At 44.9% G+C, this 22,826-nt stretch overlaps 1 protein-coding gene across 4 annotated transcripts in view; it reads left to right on the forward strand.

Annotated features, from left to right (window-relative positions):
* The window catches only part of CAPN7 (calpain 7), a 41,862-nt gene that overhangs the window by 12,379 nt on the left and 6,657 nt on the right, over positions 1-22,826 (forward strand). For 3 of the 4 annotated variants that reach the window (XM_035128810.2, XM_035128805.2, XM_035128807.2), the window contains 11 exons: positions 764-849; positions 2,911-3,004; positions 4,022-4,168; positions 4,919-5,025; positions 7,784-7,904; positions 8,156-8,300; positions 13,728-13,827; positions 15,724-15,859; positions 17,520-17,595; positions 19,929-20,074; positions 21,947-22,009. In XM_035128810.2, coding sequence (XP_034984701.2) covers positions 764-849; positions 2,911-3,004; positions 4,022-4,168; positions 4,919-5,025; positions 7,784-7,904; positions 8,156-8,300; positions 13,728-13,827; positions 15,724-15,859; positions 17,520-17,595; positions 19,929-20,074; positions 21,947-22,009 — 1,221 coding nt within the window. The other variant, XM_060280645.1, reaches the window with a different exon arrangement.

Here is a 22,826-nt window from a genome sequence, read left to right on the forward strand (position 1 = left end):
TCCGGAGGTTTGGGTACTATGTGGCTTTGCAGATATTTCTGGGCTTCCAATTCCCATCATCCCTGGCAATATGGAGGGCCTCTGGCCTCCCCATCCCTATGTGGTGACCTGACCTTTGAGGAAACTGGAGTTTGCAGTTTCAAGCATATTTATTTGCCTTGAATTGGCTCAGTTCTCCCCCCAGATTTCCGATCAGTTGAGAGATCTAATTTATTGTTGGGTTCCCCACCCTTAATCCTCTTTACATTGTCCTGCTTGTCAGTGGCACTTCCTTTTTTATTTATGATTTTCAGTTTTATACCTTTCAGTAATTTTACAATCATTTTAACATTTCAAAACTTGGCTTCCCTCCCCCTCTTTCTACGGTTCCTTAAATTTATTTTTAATATGTTCTGCATATCTGAATTAACTTAATTTGCTCATTTATTCATCTACTTTAAGTATATACTCTTATGAAACTGCAGGCTATTACAATAATCCTGCCAGTGTTTTTTTATCTGTTTGCAATTTATAAGTAAATATTCAATAAACCACTTCCATTCTTTTATAAAAAGTTATCTTGATTTCTTATTCTTCCAGTAAGTTTCGCCATTTCTGCATATTCCATAAGTTTTTGTATCCATTCTTCTTTTCCTGGGACTACTTCTTCTTGCCATTTTTGGGCAAGTGACATTCTTGTCGCTGTAGTCACATACATGAATAAATTTCTATACAGTTTGGGTAGTTCTGATGCTCCTTGACCCTTGACTCTTTCTGTCCTCAGACAATCGTGTCAGATTGTTCCTTCGTAGCTTCTCTTGCTATCAGTGCGGCGTATGAAAGACGATACAACAAGAAGCTGATTACCAGGTACGCTCTGTTCTGGCAGATGATTTGCAAAGTTTTTGTTTCCATTTTTTTAAAAAAAATATAAAAAATGTACTGGAAGGAAAACTTGGCAGCTTCACTATCTGTGTGCTTTATGGCCATTTTTAAAATAATAATAATATTTATTTGGTTTTTCAAATTAAAATTTTACAATCACATATCCAACACACATCATAAAAACAAGATTCCAAAGAATCTCCTGTACTTCCCTCCTCCCCTTGGTGGGTCCTATTATTAATCATTTCCTCCTGCATCTTTTATAATAATCCAGATTTTTTACATTATATCCATTATATGCAAAATTCACCATTAAACTACAAGTATTATTCCAATCCTATTAGCGATTTTAACTGTTTACAATGGTTTTTAAGGTAAATTATAAATTCCCCCCGTTCCTTATTAACATTTTGGTCTTCCTGATTTCTGATTCTTACGGTCATTTTTGACATTTTGGGCCATTTTAACTTGCTCTGGAAACCAGCAGCCAGAGTCCTGGCCAGTAACTTCAAATTGGTTGATGAAGCTCAACACCTCCTTTTTGGTCCATTACATCCAGGCCGGATCTAGACACATCAAAGAAACGTTTGCAACTTAAGTTAAGCGTGTTGCAGTGGGAAATCAGGTTGGCAAAAAGGGGACTCCACAGTGCCATCTGGTGTCACAGAGATATAAAGCATAAACAAAGGTAAAGGGACCCCTGACCATTAGGTCCAGTCGTGACTGACTCTGGGGTTGCGGCGCTCATCTCGCATTATTGGCTGAGGGAGCCAGTGTACAGCTTCCATGTGGCCAGCATGACAAAGCCGCCTCTGGCGAACCAGAGCAGCACACGGAAACGGCGTTTACCTTCCCGCTTGGAGCGGTACCTATTTATCTACTTGCACTTTGATGTGCTTTCGAACTGCTAGGTTGGCAGGAGCTGGGACCGAGCAACGGGAGCTCACCCCATCTCAGGGATTTGAACCGCCGACCTTCTGATCGGCAAGCCCTAGGCTCTGTGGTTTAACCCACAGCGCCACCTGCGTCCCACCAGCATAAACAATGCGTATAAAGCGCTTTTTCTTTGCCAGTGTAGCTGAGTCCCCAGTCTCCCAAGCGCTCCTGTCTGCTTGCTCATTTCCTGCCTTTCACAGAAAGCCTCCCTCCCTCTTCTAGGCCTTTATGGTATGTTTGAATAAAGATGGCCGGTTTCAAGATGGTTGCTGCATCTTCCACCCCTGTTGTGTTCAGATATCTCCCGCTTTCAGTCCCTGTATTTATAGGCACTCTGAAATCACAAATCCTCGGTTGTGAGAGGCATGGGGAATGCATTCGGAGAGGGACCATAGCTCAGCTGTGGGACGCGGGTGGCGCTGTGGTCTAAACCACTGAGCCTCTTGGGCTTGCCATTCAGAAGGTCGGCGGTTCGAATCCACGTGACAGAGTGAGTTCCCTTTGCTCTGTCCCAGCTCCTGCCAACCTAGCAATTCGAAAGCACGCCAGTGCAGGTAGATAAATAGGTACCGCTGTGGCGGGAAGGTAAACAGCGTTTCTATGCGCTCTGGTTTCCGTCACAGTGTCCCGTTGCACCAGAACCGGTTTAGTCATGCTGGCCACATGACCCGAAAGCTGCCTGTGGACAAACGCCAGCTCCCTTGGCCTGAAAGCGAGATGAGTGCCGCAACCCCATGGTCGCTTTTGACTGGACTTAACCATCCAGGGGTCCTTTACCTTTTACCTATAGCACCATCTTACATGCAAAATGTTCCAGGTTTAATCCCTGGCATCTCTACCCTAATAATTTGCGTTTGCTGCAATTTTATATGCCTAACTCCATTGTGGTCGCTGGTGTCCTTCACTGTTTGGGACTTTCAGTTCTCTATATAACTGAGAACCTTTCCCTCTCAGGTGTGAGTTTAACACCAAATAACATACAATACCACTCTTTCCTAAGCTTTAAGTTGACAACACAGGATTGAAATAGACTTGGCATAGTCCACAACACGCACACAGAATATATTCTAATATTTCCCCCGGTCTCTTTCCTTCCCCCCTTCAAAACAGCATTATTTATCCGCAGAATAAAAAAGGAGAGCCGGAGTATAATCCGTGTGGAAAATACATGGTTAAGCTGCATATCAATGGGGTCCCTCGGAAGGTAAGGTCATGATTGTTCGCTTGCTAGGTTGATGGTTAGAATTTTATGTAATTATACCCTATTAAGTTGTTGACTGAACACCTGGGGGTCTCCACAAGGATGAATATACCACAAAAACAAGACCTTGCACACACAATTCACAGCTTTTGCAGGGGGACAACAATATTGGCAGGGTGTCCATTAGTATTTGTATTGCATTTGCATTGTACGTGTATTTCAAAAAGAATAAATGGTATTGGGGAAAGGAGGTGGGAGGTGGGAGTTGCTGGTTATTCTATTAGTTGTTTCTTTGACAGAGGATGTAAGTGTGTGCTGATTTCAGACAGACGCTGTCTGGAGGTGTTTGTGAGGACAAGCAATCTGTGGATTAATACCTTAGGCACTGCTATGAAGGAGTTTTGAAAACAAAAAGGACTAAACCCTCTCTTGGGCTCAAGGGAGAGAAACACATTGCATTCATTAATATACAGTGTACAGTTGTGTCTTGGAAGTTGAACAGAATCCATTCCAGAAGTCCATTCAACTTCCAAAATGTTTGGAAACAAAAGCGCGGCTTCTGATTGGCTGCAGGAAGCTCCTGCAGCTTCCTGCAGCCAGTCGGAAGCCACGGAAGCCCCATTGGACATTGGGCTTCCAAAAGAATGTTCAGAAACCAGAACAGTCACTTCCAGGTTTCGATTGTTCGGGAGCCAAAACGTACGAGTTCCAGGGTGTTCGGGATCCAAGGTACAACGATATGAACTTGTTGTTCAACTGTTGCCAACCTGACTAGCAAAATTCATCTTCAAGTCTTGTGTAAGGTATCTTTTTTTATCACAAATAGCTAACAGTGTCCCCATGTCCCCCGCATCTCATGTTTTAATCAACACATTGTCAGAACGCTTGGCTAGAGCCAATGTATATTCTTTGTTCTCTGAGCCTGACTCTTCTGCGTGACTTACTTAATTCCACGTGAAGCTGCTGCCGCTGTCTTATTTGCGCTCTTGGTTTGATCTCTCTCTGTCCTGTTTTGCCCAGGTGATAATCGATGACTTGCTACCGGTAGATCACAGCGGAGAACTTCTCTGCTCTTACTCCAACAACAAAAGCGAACTCTGGGTTTCCTTGATAGAGAAAGCTTACATGAAGGTTATGGGAGGCTATGATTTTCCAGGATCAAATTCTGTGAGTACCGATCTGTTCTTGGCAAGGAGTAAATGTCTGTTCAGGCAGATCTTCCCATTATGAAGAGCTCTTCCATTAATCCCAAGTAGAGAAAAATAAGACAGATGCCATCATAAACAAAATATGATCTCTGCTTTTTGTTCATTGTAGCATGTGTGCTTTTTCCCAGCATGACAAATAATCTCTGTAGGAGTAAGTTATATTTGAGTTGGCCTTATTTGGGGAATGTTCTTGGCAAATGCAAGTTAGCACGACTGAAGTCTAGTATGGGGCTTTATGGATGAAATTCTAGGGGGGGTTGGGAGATGCATGTGGGTACCACAACTTGTTCTCTAGTTTCTGAGGTTTTGGCCCTTATTGATACCACATTTTCAGCTTCATCTCTGTGATGATGGAGGGAAGAAACAATTATATTGCGGCCAAAGGTTAGGAGGAAAGAAGCCGAGTCACACAGTGCAGTTCTGTCTCCCTTGGATCTGAAAATTTCTGGTGGCTGCTGCAAAATTCACGGCATTTTCGGCAAATCACCTTGCAAGCTGCTTTTCTGCGAATTAGCCTTCTGTTACCTCCTAGAAAGTTTCAGCACCGAAAGGAAATGAAAACTGGAAGTTTCAGAACTGGAACCATACTTTTTTAAAAAAATAAATTTCTTGCTTTTCAAAAATAGCAAAGTTTTCATATGGATGGCTTTTTCACAGTCTTGGATTATACTGCTGTCTTTGTTACCAAGGAAATCTGCTTTTATTTCAGAATATTGATCTCCATGCATTGACTGGCTGGATACCCGAAAGGATTGCCATGCACTCAGGCAACCAAGCTTTTGACAAAGACAGTTCCTTCAGGATGCTGTACCAAAGGTAACTTATGGCTGATATATAGAGGGGGGGTAGGTAGATAGGTAGGTTCTGATGTTATCAGCAGAATAGTTCATAGAATCATAGAATCATAGAGTTGGAAGAGACCACAAGGGCCATCCAGTCCAACCCCCTGCCAAGCAGGAAACACCATCAAAGCATTCTTGACATATGGCTGTCAAGCCTCTGCTTAAAGACCTCCAAAGAAGGAGACTCCACCACACTCCTTGGTAGCAAATTCCACTGCCGAACAGCTCTTACTGTCAGGAAGTTCTTCCTAATGTTTAGGTGGAATGTTTAGTTCCATTGTATTTTTACACTTACTAGTGCTATTGCTAAGCAAATACTGATGAGCAATTGATGAAGGTACGGTCTTTATCTACAGTGAGAGAGACCGATGTAGAAAATGGCACTTTGGTGGTAGTGTGCTTCATTCCTCTGTTAAACTTTAAAAAAAAATACGCCAATTGGCCAGAAATATTGACAAGCTTTTGGCTGAATTCTGCCTTTCTTTGGGCTTAAGGCAGAAGGAGAAATATTTTTCAAAGAGGCATGAAGTAAAAGCCGTGGTCTGTTTGGTGTTCGAGCTTTTGCAGCTTCAGATGCCGCAGCTAAATGTGGAGGACTTCAGGACAGGATTCGAATCTGGTTTAATTAGAAATACAATACTTTCTAATAGTTTTTCAATTGCAATAATCCAATAATAGCCCCATTATAACAATGCCAAATTATACAGTGGTACCTCGACTTGCGAACTACTCGACAACCGAATTGTTCGACTTACGAATGGGGCAAATGGCCGCACGCTTACAAATTTCTCGACATCCGAACGGAAACCGCGGTGGTTTTAGATAGGGTTTTTTCGACTTATGAATTTTTAGATGGGGTTGCTTCGACTTACGATTTTTCCCGTTTCCAATGCATTCCTATGGGAAATCACGTTTCCAATGGCGCTTTTCGACTTACGAATTTTTCGACCTACGAAGGTGCCTTCGGAACGGATTAAATTCGTAAGTCGAGGCACCACTGTAATACAATTCCTAATACAAATCATTCAAATTCCAAATTATATAATTTAGGTGATCCCCCACCCCCCACGGGCTAGAATAGATGATTTTGATGGTTTTATTTGTTTCTGCATTCCAAAATCTTACTGATTTCGATTACATTCCCGCCATAGTAGTAATCCCTTATACAACAGCTGCAATATTTATAACTTCTATTCGTGTTGACATATTAAGTAATTTAAAAGACTACAAGTGAAGATCTCATACTGTATCACTCTTCTTCCTGGGTGTGACATTTGTTCTGTCCGTGATGTTTCTTCCTGTCCATGTATGTCAATCTTTCCCCGGTTGTTGCAGCAATCCGTTGCGCCTTGAGCAGAGCTGATATCCCAGTGTTGTTCCGGAAATTTCTCCCTCAGCCAGTCCCAAGCTCTTTGTTTTTGCAACTTTAACAATAGCTGCAAAAGTCACTCCATCCCAGTCAGTAACCTGTTTTCGCCATTTCCACCCTCGGAAGAAGAGGGATCTGTTATCTTGCCAGTGCACTTGGCAAGTTTCCTTTCATTCCTCCGTTCAGCTGAAGATAAATAGCACATACCTTCCAGATTCCATACTCGCAAAATGATAATTAGTCTAATTATTGTTAGTCCAAACAGTCCAATTAAATGTCTCCCTCCCTCAATCCCGTGTTTCTCTGTTTAATTAGAAATACTAGGAACTAAAGTTTTGTGGTATTACCTCGGGGTAGTCAAGTGCTGTTGCACCCTGCACAATCAGGGTGGATTTGATTTAAATCAAATTGATTTAAATCACAATTTAAATCACTAGTCAGTAAGACTTGATTTAAATCACTAGTCAGTAAGACTTGATTTAAATCACTAGTCAGTAAGACTTGATTTAAATCATTTTTTTTTTACAGACTGACTCATTCTTGCATATTTACAACCAGATGAAGGTTTCATTTTTGGAATAATAAATTTTCAGGATAGTTTTTACAGTTACGTCAAAAATTACTAATTTGGTTATATTATTAGAAATACATAGATAATTATGAAATTATTGTGAGGTTTAATAAGTTAACTGTTTATATTTGGACAACTTTTCTGCTGTACTTTATTGGAAGGAGAAAAATAAACATTTCCGCAATAACAATTTAAACAGTTTGTTTAACTAAAACTATAACATTATAGTATCCATGTTTGTTTGTTAACCGATATGGTTAAACAATTTTTTTTAAAAAAAAATTAAGACTGAGTTTTAGCACACATGAAAAACTTAAATCCTTTTTTCCTAATGAATAACCTTTGGACTATAATGTAACTTAAACAGAAAACTATCTTTAGAAAGATTTTTCCTCCAAAAGCATTTTATTTAAAAAATCTGATCCAATTCAAAAAAATCTGATTATTATTTTTTAAATAATTGCTTTTTATCCACCCTGACTTCAGTTCCCATCAGCTCCAACCATGGCGGAAGACAATGGGAGTTGGTTTCTACCAGCTCTGGGAGGAGAGGAAGAATTACTAGCTACATACAACTCCTGAAATAGTTCTTCGAGGTTTCTTATCTGTCTTCCACCTCTGTGCCGGAACCTCTGAAAGGCATCAATTTATGCCATCACTTCGTTGAAGTTTCCAGGATGCCGTTTTCTCTTCTTCAAATGGATAAGGATAGACTGATGAGAAGTATCACTGGCTTGTTACTCCATCTGTAAGCAAACTCTGAAAGTAAACTTTCTTCTTCTTTGTTACCAGATTTCGCAAAGGGGACGTGCTCATTACAACGGCTACGGGAGTGATGACCGAGGAGGAAGGAGAAAAATGGGGTTTAGTACCAACCCATGCCTACGCCGTTTTGGATATCAGAGAATACAAGGTACCTGTGGGAATAAATGCTTCAGATCTTTTGGCAATGCTTTCTTTAAATTGGCAGGTTTTTATATTTTAAAAATCATGCGTCCTCTTAAAAGCGGAATAGGAAACCATGGAACATCTTTTCTAAATCAGCTTTATCCAGATTGTTTTAAGACTTTCAGGTCATTTGATTTCCTGTATTCACCGGGGGTGTGGGGTGGTACACCCTAATGGAAAATGCCAGATATTCCTTATTTTCTCTTCTTTGTTTAGGGGCTTCGATTCCTCCAGCTGAAAAATCCCTGGAGCCACCTCCGCTGGAAGGGAAGATACAGTGAAAATGATATGAAGAACTGGACCCCGGAACTTCAGAAGTACTTGAATTTTGATCCCAGAACAGCCCAGAAAATAGACAACGGTAAAGGAGCAAAACACTTGGAGGTTTGAGCAAGCAAGATTTTAAATGACTCCTTTGCCCCAGAATCTCCCTAGTAGAACAGGACAGGAGCTTGGGGGAATAGTGGGGTGGCCCGATTTTCACAGCTCCCTAGAAGGATCAGATCCAAGCATCCCAGGGGAAAGTGTCAAAGACCTTGGCGGGATCTTTTAGCTTTTACAGTCGTACCTTGAAAGTCGAACACCTTGCCAGTTTTGGCTACCGAAGGTCGCAAACCCGGAAGTGAGTGTTTCGGTTTGTGAACTATTTTTGGAAGCCGAATGTCCAACGGTGCTTCTGCGGCTTTTGAAAATCTTTTGAAAAAAGATTAGAGGAAGTGATCTAATCCTTCTCTTCCCTGCCACGGTCATCCCAAACTGGTTTGAAGTCCACATTGTGATATTGGTTTCATCATTTTTGACCTGGCAATATATTGCGAATCATGATGTGTGTGTGTGCGCTATGCAAAAATCACAATTTGTGTGTGGGGGGGGGGGTCCCGTGAAGCCAGCAAGTGCCTCTAGATCAGGCATAGGCAAACTCTGCCCTCCAGATGTTTTGAGACTACAATTCCCATCATCCCTGACCACTGGTCCTGTTAGCTAGGGATGATGGGAGTTGTAGTCCCAAAACATCTGGAGGGCCGAGTTTGCCTATGCCTACTTTACATAGCTCCATCCTTATTTCAGACATCGTGATATATCAGTATATCATGATGTTTAGCTGGTGATATATCACAGTGTTGAAAACCAGATATCGCCCAGCCTTGCCTCCCCCACCCCTCTGTAGGAACGTTTATATAATATAGCAGAGTTAAACGATTCCTTGTTTGAGTTTACACAGCAGCAAGCGGATTGCTAACTTGTTTGAGTCCTTTTAATAATTATGCCTTCTACCTTCCTGCCCTCTTGCCTTCCTGGTTGATAATCCCTTTTGTCCCTCTTAAAGGAAAATACACATGAATCTGAATGATAATACCGTGTTTCCCACATTTTAAGACACCGTCTTATATTAATTTTACTCAAGAAAATAAGCCTATGGCTTATTTTCGGGGGGTGTCTTTTTATTATTATTACTGTAAGTACCTCCTTACAACTAGTAAGAACTGTACACTGCTTTAAGAAAGCAGCGCTACAAATGAAGGCAGGAAAGAGGAAAGGCTTTTCTCCCGCCCTGCTTTCTCCCTCCTTGGCTCCCCTCCTTCCCTTTCAGGCGCACTGACCCAGACACGAGAAACCCACTCACACAAGCCGCCCGCAGCAACGAGCTGAGCCAGGCGGCGAGCGGAGCAGCGCCTTGCCTTGGACTGCATCCACCGCCTCCTCCTGGCGCCGTTAATGCTGCCACCACCACAGTTGCCCCTGCCATTTTTCTGCCGGAAAGGGGTCTGCGGGAACCAGGGCGAACCAACACGCAAGTGTCGAGCTCTTTTGCCCGCCTCTGCCCTTTACTTCCCGCTTCCTCCCGCCGCCGCTCTCCTTCGGGCCATGCGGCCCCAGAACGTTTCGGCGGCGCGGCTCCTCCCGCCGCCTGTCACCCGCCGCCGCTCTCCTTCGGGCCATGCGGCCCCAGAACGTTTCGGCGGCGCGGCTCCTCCCGCCACCTGTCACCCGCCGCCGCTCGCCTTCGGGCCATGCGGCCCCAGAACGTTTCGGCGGCGCGGCTCCTCCCGCCGCCTGACACCCGCCGCCGCTCTCCTTCGGGCCATGCGGCCCCAGAACGTTTCGGCGGCGCGGCTCCTCCCGCCGCCTGTCACCCGCCGCCGCTCTGCTTCGGGCCATGTGGCCCCACATTCCGGCGGCGCGGAAGGGGCCAGCAGGGCTCCCGACGCCGAGAGGTTTTCCCGTCCGGGCGCTCGGCCCAAGTGGAAAAAAAGTCCTGGAAAGAGTGGAAAGGCTCCCAGCGTGGCTCGCCTGGTGACGCGCTCAATTCATGCACCCCCTCCCAACTGGTTTCAAGCCTCTCGAGGCTCTAAAGGAAAGCAAGAAGGTACGTCTTATTTTCGGGGTATGTCTTATATTTCGCGAATGCATAAAAACCCTGCCATGGCTTACTTTATGATTACGTATTAAAAAAAGGGGAAACACGGTAACATAAACTACTTTACTGTCAGATTCATTGAGTACATACTTAGATTACATAACATATAAACTATATACTAGATATTAGGTAAAGGTAAAGGGACCCCTGACCATTAGGTCCAGTCGTGACCGACTCTGGGGTTGCGTGCTCATCTCGCATTATTGGCCGAGGGAGCCGGTGTACAGCTTCCAGGTCATGTGGCCAGCATGACAAAGCCGCTTCTGGCAAACCAGAGCAGCACACGGAAACGCTGTTTACCTTCCCGCCAGAGCGGTACCTATTCATCTACTTGCACTTTGACGTGCTTTCGAACTGCTAGGTTGGCAGGAGCTGGGACCGAGCAATGGGAGCTCACCCTGTCCCAGGGATTCGAACTGCCGACCTTCTGATCAGCAAGCCCTAGGCTCGGTGGTTTAACCCACAGCGCCACCTGGGTCCCTATACTAGATATTAGTGAGTCCTAAAAAGAGTCCATCAGAGCACTTACTACTTAACACTCCTATCAGCAGCAGACCAACCGACCAACTGACCAAACTGACTGTCACATAGAGGCAGTTAGTCCTCTCTTAGAATGTTGGATTTGACTGACTTATCCCACACCCTCTGACTGTACCAGGTGGCCCTAGCAGTCCCTGAAACAACAATTTCCTGTTGTTGTTGTTGTTGTTGTTAGCTCCAGACAGTCCTTTTACTTTCTCAGAGTGCTTCTGGAGGTAAGTAGATAGGTGGCACTACCGAGAAGACCCTCTTGCCTGGTTCCCTGTAACCTCACTTCTCACAGTGAGGGAACAATGGCAATTTCTGTAAGAAGTTTTGAAAAAAGATTAGACTCCCAAGAGACTGCGCTCTACTCGCAGAGTTAAAACCTGGCAGTGATCTACCCCCTTTTGGGGGGGTTCAGGTCAAAGTTGTCAAGCTTTTTTCTTAGGGAGGTGGAAAAACCCCGTTTTTGGGAGGTGCAGGGAGCCAGTGATCTACCGGTAGATCTACCTGTTGGATGTGCCTGAATTAGAGGAAGGGATCTAATCCTTGTCTTCCCTGCTATGGTCTTGCTGCCATTGCTTGTCTGGCCAGCTTTGCCCATCTCTCTGGCTCCCCCCCCCACTAGGGCTGGACGATATATCAATATATCATCCCAAACTGGTTTTGAAGTCCACATTGTGATACTGGTTTCATCATTTTTGACCTGGCAATATATCATGAATCATGGTGTGTGTGCGCTATGCAAAAATCACAAGGGGGGGGGACCGTGAAGCCAGCAGATGCCTCTATATAGCTCCATCCTTATTTCAGACATTGTGATATATCACAATGTTGAAAACCAGTTATCGCCCAGCTGTTCCAGGTGTCCCTAGCAGTCCCTGAAACAACTCCTCCTCCTCCTCCTCCTCCTCCTCCTTTTACTTTCTAAGAATGCTTCTGGAGGTAAGTGGGACCCAGAGACATTTTGGAGAATTAACAGTGGCCAATGTTTGGATCTTTACCTATTTCTGTGGCAGCACTGCTCTTGCGGGGATTGCCAGCCATATTGGCCCTGTCATTTAGTCCACTGACCTGTGCCCTTGTGATCCAGCCCTAGCAGGGTCCCTATGTAGTCAAAACAAGGAAGGTATTAGTAGGCTGGGGGGAAACCCAAGATTTGCAGAAGTATAGAAATAGATGGAGGAGCTCTAAAGGGGGGAACCCAGAAACAGCCCCATGAGGACTGTGTTCAGTAGGCACAGAATGCTGAATTTCTGTATGACAGGATGGAACGGAGTGTTCTGAAAGAGGGAAGCCTGGCTGGCTGGCACGCTGGGCAGAAGCACTTCACATTTCTACATTTTGCTTCAGGTCTCATTTGTTCCTAACAAGTATCTGAAGCAGAGCCGTGGTTGTTGCTGTTGTTTTTGGTAAACATTATTATTATTTAATTTTTGAGGTATATAAATCAGAGAGAACAATTATTATTATTATTTTAGTATTATTTTTATTGATTTTCCAAATTACTGTGGGATTTAAATGCTGATTTAAGGAAGGAGCCAGTGGCGACATATCAAGGTTAGCTCACTGTGTTGCAGTCTATTAATGGCACACCAGCTAACGGGGTTTATTCTTACACATGCTGAGTGTGTTAAGGGGCCTTTAAAAACCACCACCACCACCCAGGGAGAGCCTTTCGCTCTTGGACTGAGCTGCGGCGACTGAGCTGCTGGCTTTCCTTTCTCTGTGGGATTTAAATGCTGATTTAAGGAGGGAGCTGGTGGCAACATATCAAGGTTAGCTCACTTCGTTGCTGTCCATTAACAGCACACCGGCTATTCTTACACATGCTGAGTGTGTTAAGGGGCCTTTAAAAACCACCACCACCCAGGGAGAGCCTTTCGCTCTTGGACTGAGCTGCGGCGACTGAAACGCACAAACCAGATCCAGCAGCTGCCCCTCGAGCTTCAAGGCTTGCCCTTGACTGAGTTGCCAAGGTCGGCGGAGGCGCTTTTTGCACACATGCTGCTTCTGCCACCCTGAAGCCATCTAGCTGTTTCCTAGCACCCAAAGCCACCATCATTCTGGTGCAGCTTGTGACTTCACAATCGGTTGCGTGCACATCTGCAGCTTGTCTGCCAAGGGAAAGTTGTCTGCCAAGGGAGAGAGGTCTGCCGTGGGCCTTTCTGGAACCTCAGGGTTAGGATGAGCAAAGAAAGAGGAAGATGATAAACCACAAGATTATTACCAAGTGGAGAGAGAGAGGAAGCAGCAGCAGCAACAACAAAAGCCTGGCTTCGCCTGCTCCCATTTTCTTAGTAGAGGTTTGAGATGTAGAAATTGCTTGCGTCCTTTTAGACTCTGGACTTAGTGATCTTTCAGCCTGTGGTGTTTGGTGGTCAGCCGTTCTGCTGAGTAGGTCCCTAGACCTCTGCCTCCTAGTCCTGCCCTGATGGTGAGGCTGACACTTCTCAGTGCACGGAGCTAAGCAGAGACTGTTCTGCTTATCGCAGGGCAGGGGGAGAATGCAGTTAAAGGGACAGAGACCGAGGTCAGCCCAGTTCAACTGTCTGCTGGCAATCAATCCTATTCAGTAACCATACAACACCAGTCCTGAAAGACCTACATTGGCTCCCAGTACGTTTCCGAGCACAATTCAAAGTGTTGGTGCTGACCTTTCAAGCCCTAAATGGCCAATCAGAAGCCGTGCTTTGGTTTCAGAACGTTTTGGAAGTTGAAAGGACTTTTGGAACGGATTCTATTTGACTTCCAAGTTACGACTGTATTATCTCCTATCATTCTGTTAAATGGCTTTTTGAGAAAATATAGCATGTTTTTTGACCTAGAGCTTCTCCTCTCTTTTAGGGATTTTCTGGATTGCCTGGGAAGATCTGTGCAAGTATTACGATGTTATATACTTGAGCTGGAACCCGAGTCTTTTTAAAGAATCAACATGTATTCACAGGTTTGTCCAACGGAAAAGGTTGCAAGTTGCAAGTTTACTTCTTTACAGCTGTCCTGGACTCCCTCCCTCCCACCCACCCATTCCAGCCCCCAGCTTCCCTTGTGAGGGAACATTACAATATTTGAGGCTTTCTAATTTAGAAAAACGGTAAAGGGGACATGGTGAAGATGCATAAAATTATGCCCTGGTATGGAAAAAGTAGACAGGAGAAAGACTACTTCATAATACTAGAACCCAGGACCATCCAAGGAAACTGCAAGACAGGAGACTCCAGAAGAAAGCATTTCCTCATTATTTAATTTTTTATTTTTATTTTGGAGGTACAACTTGAGCATTGTAGCTTAAATGTTTGGGAGCATTCAGCATGCCACTATTCCACTGGAGCGTTCATAAGTTTCAGGGTTGCATTTCAACAGCTGTTTGCTTTGTTTCGTGGAAGGATCGCACCAAATAATATTTCGTACAGTGGTACCTCTGGATACGAACGGGATCCGTTCCGGAGCCCCGTACACATCCAGAGCAGTACTTACCCTGAGGCGCTGAATCTGTGCATGCTCCCCGTGCGATTCAGCACTTCCGTGCACGCATGTGACGTCATTTGGCGCATCTGCGCATGCGCGAATCACCGAACCCGGAAGTAACCCATTCCGTTACTTCCGGGTTCGGCGCGTACATATCCCGTGTTGTACGCAACCTGAGGCATACGTAACTAGAGGTATGACTACTTCCTGTTGAGATCACTGCTTGCATAAAAGTGATAGCCAAAATATGTCCTCTTAAAGGGTAATCAAGTTTTGTATGAATGAATTGCAATTCCTATAAACAAAAGTGACGTGTGTGAGAGAGGGAGTTTGCGTTTCTCTCTTGTGGGGTTTTTTTTGGGGGGGGGGTTGATGCTCAAGTTATTTCATATATAAATTTTTCTGTTTTACAATTTAGAATATTCATTTAGAAAACCTTAAGATATTGATGCCTTCCCTTCTTCTCTTTCCATGGTTAATTTTGCGTAACATAAATCCCTGCATCATTACTTCCATCAAAACTTGTTTACACTGTTGAATTTATCTTAATGCTGCCAACATTTTCAAGTGTACACAATTTCCCCTCATATGTTCAGTAAATGTTTTCCAGTCTTCTTTGAACGTTTGTTCTTCTTGTTCTCTTATTCTATATGTTAAATTTGCAAGCTAAGCATATTCCATCAGTTTAAGTTGCCATTCTTCTTTGGTTGAGAACTCACTCGTTTTCCATTTTTGGGCTAACAAAGCACAGGCCACAGTAGTGGCATACATAAATAACCTTTTCTGACACCTGGGAATTTCCATCTGAATTATGCCCAACAAAAAGGACTCTGTTTTTTTGGGGGGGGTGCTTTTAAACTCCCCCCCCCATTCATTATAAATTATGTGTCAGAGGTTCTTGCGGCTACTCTTGAGTAACGACGCTCCACGCCTGCTTGTCTTTAAGGTGTTTTTATTGTGCATTCTATTTACAGTGCAAAGAGTCTGGAAAACATGTCTGCTTAGTCTGAGTCAGAACCTCGCAATGGCTTCTTCCTGTTTCGCGCCCAACATAACAGCTTGGGAACCCCAAAGCACCTCCCTCTCGTCCTACGGGGTGCCCTGTGCCTCAATTCAGACATCGGGGGGGAAGGGCCATCCTTCTGACTGCTCTCCCGTCATTTCTTCCCCAGCTGCCTCCTTCTCTGCTCTGTGTTGAGGCTCTTTCATGCTCCTAGAGCCTCTTCCCTCCCTCTCTGCTTCCTGACTCCTGTAATCTGATCCGCTACTGGACTTACTGCTCTGAGAGGAACTCGACCTGATGGGGGGGGGCTGTTCCCTAGAAGCCCTCCCCCTTACATCCTGTATAATGAAATATTTTCTTTTTCTTTTTTAGTACCTGGGATGCAAAACAGGGCCCCGTGAAAGATGCATACAGCCTAGCTAACAACCCACAGTACAAACTGGAGGTTCAGTGCCCACAAGGTGGGGCTGCAGTTTGGATCCTGCTTAGCAGACACATTACGGACAAGGTACCCTTGGCATGAATGTTTGAACGCTGGTATGAACGAGGGACCGGGCCCCGAAATGCCGGCGCTTCTCTCGGTATTTGAGCTAGCAAGAGGAGGATAAAAGCCACCCGTTAGTTCATACAAAATGCAAACCCCCAGGAGTGCAATTCCTTTATGAGGCCAAACAAAATGTTACGAAACGGCCTGCAAGTTTTCGGGTCTCCCAGAATTCTTTCATCACAGCAGATGTCAGAAACACAAGGCAGGGGAAATTGGAAACCTGCTTGCTGTTTTGTAACGTTTTGACTGGCCCTATTCCTAATGTGGATTTGGATTTGTTGTTGTCGGCCGACACGGTTACCTTTTTAACTTTTGTCAAGCATGTTTCATAGAACCATTCTTGCAAGCCACTTAAAGGTTTTGGTACGATTGCCGTATTTTTCCGTGTATAAGACTAGGTTTTCTTCCTTTAAAATAATGTCAAAAATTAGGGGGCGTCTTACACACAGATACATCTCCCCCCACAATTTTCTTAAATCTGAGTCCCCCGAAATAGGGGGCATCTTATACATGGGGGCTTCTTATAGATGAAAAAATACGGTATGTGGTATACAGTCGTGCCTTGGTTTTTGAATGCCTTGGTACGTGTACGTTTTGGCTCCCAAATGCCAAAAACCCAGAAGTAGGTATTCCGTTTGCGAACATTTTCCGGAAGCCGAACGTCCGATGCAGCTTCTGTTTGAGTGTAGGTAGCTCCTGCAGTCAATCAGAAGCCACGCCTTGGTTTTCGAACGGTTCCGGGAGTCAAACGGACTCCTGAAACGGATTAAGTTTGACAACCAAGGTACCACTTTATAGATTTTGTACGAGATAAGCCCCGTTTGCGTTAACTAGAGCAGTGTGTTCGACACCTGATCCCGTAACCAGACTGTTGGCGCATGTCCCGGATGTATGTGTACCTCCAAAACTGTGTCCCAGAGTGCATTGTTAGTGTGCCAAAGTAGAACTGCTGCTTTGCAGCGGGAAATGCAACTAAAAGGCTCCTGCGAGTCTTTCACCCACGCAAGAACTGCCACCTGTCTCTCTGTGTGACCCACTGCCATAAACTTCCCTCGTTCCAGTCAGCCTCTCTACCAGATTGGGGGGTCGGTTCCTTTTGAGAGCTGACCATTTTTACCCTTGCATTCTCTTTAACCCTGTTATGTGTGCAAGTGTGAATTGTGCTGCTCAGAAACTGAAGGTCTGTCGAGTCATGTTAAAATGAAGGAGGGAGGGAGCCTCCCTGGGCAGAGGCAGTCTACCTGAGGGAAGGGGAGTGGTTTGCTTGGTTTTATTCTCATTCTCATTGTGTATTTTGTGTTTTTATGCTGTGAACCACCCTGAGATCTGCCAGGTAAAGGGTGGAATAACAGAAACAGAATGTAGGGGTGTGGGTGTTGGTGTGACTTAAGATTAACCAACTAAAATACCAGATGAATAATAATAATAATAATAATACATAAATGATGACATAGTGATCGATGGGGGTTATTATTGGTTTGTTTTATTTTGATTTTATATATTCTGATCTTTTTTATGAACCGCCCTGAGACCTCCGGGTATATTAACAACAACAACAACAACAACAACAACAACAACAACAACAACAACAACAACATAATTTTGGCCTTTGCTTTCGCAGGACGACTTTGCTCACAACCGGGAGTTCATCACAATGGTGGTGTACAAAACAGATGGGAAAAAAGTTTACTACCCTGGTAGGTGTGTTAATAACCCTCCTCTTCTCGCTTCCCCCTCCAACCTACAACCTATGAATACAGAGCTTCCAAAATCGTATTAAAAGATTTCCTTTGTCAAGGGGGACATGTGATTGAGAAGCCCGTTGCCAAAGCAGGGCGGGTGTAACCCTTTTCCTGAAGTTTATTGGCTGAATTCTGTGGGTGTCTCATCTGACCACCTGAGAAGGGTCCAGCGACTCTGCAGCCGACAACTAAATTAGGTCTTGTTGGCGTCCAGCTGTGCCTCTTCTTGCTTCTGCAGCGCATTCACTTTGGGACCATTAGCAGGGCTGACATTTGTTACTTTGCCATTAGCATCCTCTAGAAATGCTAGATCCTAGCTAAAGAATCTCCATCTTTATGATGGGGAACTTGAGGCGCTCCAGATCTTTTTGGATTACAAACTTCCATCACCCCATGATGACCGGAGTCCAGCAACATCTAGAGAGCCAAAAAAATTCCTATCCCCCCCTTAAAAATACATACTGTATATTCCTGCGTATAAGACTACTTTTAACCCAGGAAAATCTTCTCAAAAGTCGGGGGTCATCTTATACGCCGGGTCGTATTTCTTATACGGCGTGTATATCCCAAACTCTGTATTTTAACTGAGAAAGTTGGGGGTCGCCTTATACACCCAGTCGTCTTATACGCCGGAATATACGGTATAATTCTATAAACCTCTTTCTTTTTTTTAAAGGGGTGGTGTCAGAGGGCCTGATGTGGCTACTCTAGAGTAACGACTCCAGCATAGTCCTGGCTTGAGAGCAGTACATGTGAAAAGGATCTAGGAGTCCTGGTAGACCACAAACTTGACATGAGTCAGCAGTGTGATGCAGCAGCTAAAAAAGCCAATGCAATTCTGGGCTGCATCAATAGGAGTATAGCATCTAGATCAAGGGAAGTAATAGTACCACTGTATTCTGCTCTGGTCAGACCTCACCTGGAGTACTGTGTCCAGTTGTGGGCACTACAGTTCAAGAAGGATACTGACAAGCTGGAACGTGTCCAGAAGAGGGCAACCAAAATGGTCAAAGGCCTGGAAACGATGCCTTATGAGGAACGGCTTAGGGAGCTGGGTATGTTTAGCCTGGAGAAGAGAAGGTTAAGGGGTGATATGATAACCATGTTCAAATATATAAAAGGATGTCATATAGAGGAGGGAGAAAGGTTGTTTTCTGCTGCTCCAGAGAAGCGGACACGGAGCAATGGATTCAAACTACAAGAAAGAAAATTCCACCTAAACATTAGGAAGAACTTCCTGACAGTAAGACAGTGGAATTTGCTGCCAAGGAGTGTGGTGGAGTCTCCTTCTTTGGAGGTCTTTAAGCAGAGGCTTGACAGCCATCTGTCAGGAATGCTTTGATGGTGTTTCCTGCTTGGCAGGGGGTTGGACTGGATGGCCCTTGTGGTCTCTTCCAACTCTATGATTCTATGATAGTCTTTTTAGGCTTTTATTAAGTGCTGATTATTTACAGTGGTCAGAACGATCGATATACATGCTTAAGGTGAGGTGTCAGAACCTCCGAATGGCGATTGGCGCGTTTTCTTCCAGCACAAAAGCTTTGGGAGACCCAACCTCTTCCCCCTACGTTTGCGTCGCAATTCAGGAGTTGGGGGGATTGGCCTTCCCCCCGTGCGCCCAACTTCCTGTCCCACCTGAGGCATGGGCTCCACAACCTTGCCTGAGCCTCGGACACCACTTCCTGACTCTCCGCTGGAGGCAGAGCTCTCCTTGCTCTCTCCAGCGCTTGGGGATGGGCTGGAACTTAAGATGGGAGGGACTTTCCCTGTATCCCTTGTCCCTCACAGGTGGCTTATACAATTCTTTTTTATATAATAATAATAATAATAATAATAATAATAATAATAATAATAATAATATTGTATTCTTTTTCCATAATGGAAGTTACATTTGTTACTCAAGAGTTATATTCCAATTCGAAGAAAACCAGTAACTTCCCGCTCACCCAACATCAGTGTTTATAACCCAAATGATATAACAATTGCGTTTTAAGGTTCTGTCTGATCTAATTTCATCCTCTCCAACATGCTTCTTAATCTATTTCTTACACTTCAAACCCTGCTGTGGTCTCTGCATATGGCAAATAACTTTTGAAATAGACTAGAAAGGTCTTCTTTAAAGGATTCTAAATTTGTGTCTCTTATCAGTGCCGTCACTTTCGCCATCTCTGCATATTCCAAGATTTTCACCAGCCACTCTTCCTTGGAGGGTTTCCTCTCCCCCTTCCATTTCTGTGCATGGAGAATCCTCGCCACTGTCGTCACGTGCATAAATCTTTCCTTTTCAGCCGATCCTCCTCCGTATATCGACGGGATTCGAATCAACAGCCCCCACTATCTCACCAAGATCAAGCTGACTTCTCCGGGAACCCATACATTTACCCTGGTGGTTTCTCAGTACGAAAAGCAAAACACGATTCACTACACGCTCAGGGTATGTGTTTATAGGCAGCCTTGCAAAAGAAGTATTTTAAGACGCTGGCCATCCCCACCATCAGTTCTTTTCAGAGTCGGGCAGGGCAGCGGGAGTCGGCTTCGAGGCGATTCTTTCTACAGGGGAGCAGGCAAGTTGTTATTTTTAGCCCTGCTTACGGGGATTATATGGTAGAGCGGTTTTTGTTTCATACAAAATTGTGGGAAACGTGGCACAGGTGTTAAACTGCTTTAACGAAAAGGCGTCTCATTCCTTTTAATAATGGGGTCCTTTTAATGGTGGTCATTGGCGGGGGCACGGAGGAAATCTCATCGTTGTGATGATTGCTGCCAAACACAGTTGTACCTCGGAATTCGAATGCCTTGCGAGTCAAACGTTTAGGCTCCCGAACGCCGCAAACCCTGTAGTGAGTGTTCCAGTTTGCGAACGTTCTTCGGAACCCGAACATCCTCCGCAGCTTCCGAACGTTTTGGAAGTCGAACGGACTTCCTGAACGGATTCCATTCGACTTCCGAGGTACAACTGTTTTGTCACCATTTGATAACTTTTACCTGTGCAGTTGCCAGCTTTCATTAGAGCGGATTAGAGTGACCAGGGGTGCCAACTAGAAAAAAAATGGGGGGGGATTCAGGTAAGCCCTGCCCTGCATAATCAGTCACATGACACCGCATACACACACTATTTGAATGGCAGTGCCCATCAACTTTTGGGGGGAGTGGGGCCAGACCACACAAATATTTTATGGGGGGAAGGCGAAGAGACCTTTGGCCCTAGGAGTTGGTTTCTATGAGAGTGAGCACTGGGCTTCTGCCTAAAGCGAAGTGAATTTGCAGGTTCTCTCTTGGGTGTGACGACAAAAGAATTTTGAGAGAAGCCAAAAATGTCAAACAGGAGAATATTCCAAGTAGATCTATCACATCTCTAGGTTATGTGTGATCCTGGGGGAACTTGCGGCACATTGTTGAGGGCCCTCATCCCAGACGCAGTCCCTTCCTGTAACCGGAGACGGCTAAGTCGAGTTGTGATGTGACGACGATTGATCAAACGTAGCCGATTCTTTTCTGGATATTCTCTCTCTCGAATGTTCAGCTTCTCGGGGAAACAGCAAGTCTTTCTTTTCCCTCCGCCAGTCTACCCTGAAGCAAAAAACAAAGATACTTTCTGCTCCTCGTATACTGGACAAGTTGTATAATTACATTTCTTTTTCAAGGGCTCACATTAGGGCTGGGCGATATCTGGTTTTCAACATCAAGGATATATCACCAGCTAAACACTGTGATCTATCATGATGTCTGAAATAAGGATGGAGCTATGGAGAGGCACTGGCTGGCTTCACGGTTTTTCCTGCATTGTGATTTTTGCTGGCATCTGCTCTGGTGATTCGCTGCCCCCTGCAAGAGGCGGGGCAGAGCTGAGCTGGCAGAGTTAACGGGCTGCAGGAATCAAGAGAAGCACTGGCTGGCTTCATGGTTCCTCCCACATTGTGATTTTTGCATATGATTTGTGATATCTTGGCAGGTCGAAAATTATAAAACTGATATCACAATATGGGATTCAAACCGGTTTTGGACGATATATCACCCAGCCCTACTTCACATATTGCAAAAATCTGCAGTTACATGTGTGGGTTTTTCTGTAAGAGAAAACAAACCAATCAGGTTCTGCTAAGAACGTAAGGAGATGTCACTGGATCAGGCCAATGGCTCATCTTGTTCTCACAGTGACCAGCCAGATGCCTGTGGGAAACCGGAACAGGCTCCCAAGAGCATCTTGGCCTTGTGTGTTTCCCTAGCCGTTGTCCGCTGCTTCTTTTTAATTTCACAATGTGTGGATCGTTCTGTGTGAAGCTTTTCCATTTCTTTGTCAACTCAGGTGTATTCAGTGTGCAAGTTTAACTTCTGCAAGATCCCGACACCGTACACCATATCCAAACGGGTAAGAAAGAATTGCGATCTCTATGGTCATCTGCTAAGGGTAGATCAAAATAAGACCTACAAGTTCCTCGCTATATTCTTGCTCGGTTTAACCCTTGTCTGTGTAACAGAAAAACCAAAGTTGCGCTAAACCAGGGGTAGGCAACCTAAGGCCCGGGGGCCGGATGCGGCCCAATTGCCTTTTCAATCCGCCCTGCAGGCAGTCCGGGAATCAGCGTGTTTCTACATGAGTAGAATGTGTCCTTTTATTTAAAATGCATCTGGGTTATTTGTGGGGCATAGGAATTCGTTCATTATTATTTTTCCAAATACAGTCCGGCCCACCGCATGATCTGAGGGACGGTGGACCGGCCCATGGTTGAAAAAGGTTGCTGACTCCTGGGCTAAACGCTCATTGTAGTGAGCCTAATACCGTGTTTCCCACATTTTAAGACACCGTCTTATATTTATTTTACTCAAGAAAATAAGCCTATGGCTTATTTTCGGTGGGGTGTCTTATTTTTTTTTAATTAAGCAATCTACATTTTGACCTTTGGAGCTGGGCGCGCGTCATACTTTTTCACCGGTGAGCGTGGTCAGAGCCAGGAGCGCGCCCAGCACTGCCCGCGCACCTCCTGGGGCCGCCATGCTCAACTCCCGTGCCCAGCCAACCCAGAGACCCTCCCCTCATTGCCGCCAATGCCGTGGGGCATTTCTTTTCATAGAATCATATGATTCTATGCCTCTTTTCAGGAGGAGGAGGCAGACGCCCGGAACCGGCTGCTGCAGCTGGGCCAGGCGGAGGCGAGGCCGCTGCTTGCCCCTGGGGGCTGCGGAGG

Source organism: Zootoca vivipara, chromosome 12, assembly GCF_963506605.1.
Source record: "Zootoca vivipara chromosome 12, rZooViv1.1, whole genome shotgun sequence".
NCBI classification, from domain to species: domain Eukaryota; kingdom Metazoa; phylum Chordata; class Lepidosauria; order Squamata; family Lacertidae; genus Zootoca; species Zootoca vivipara.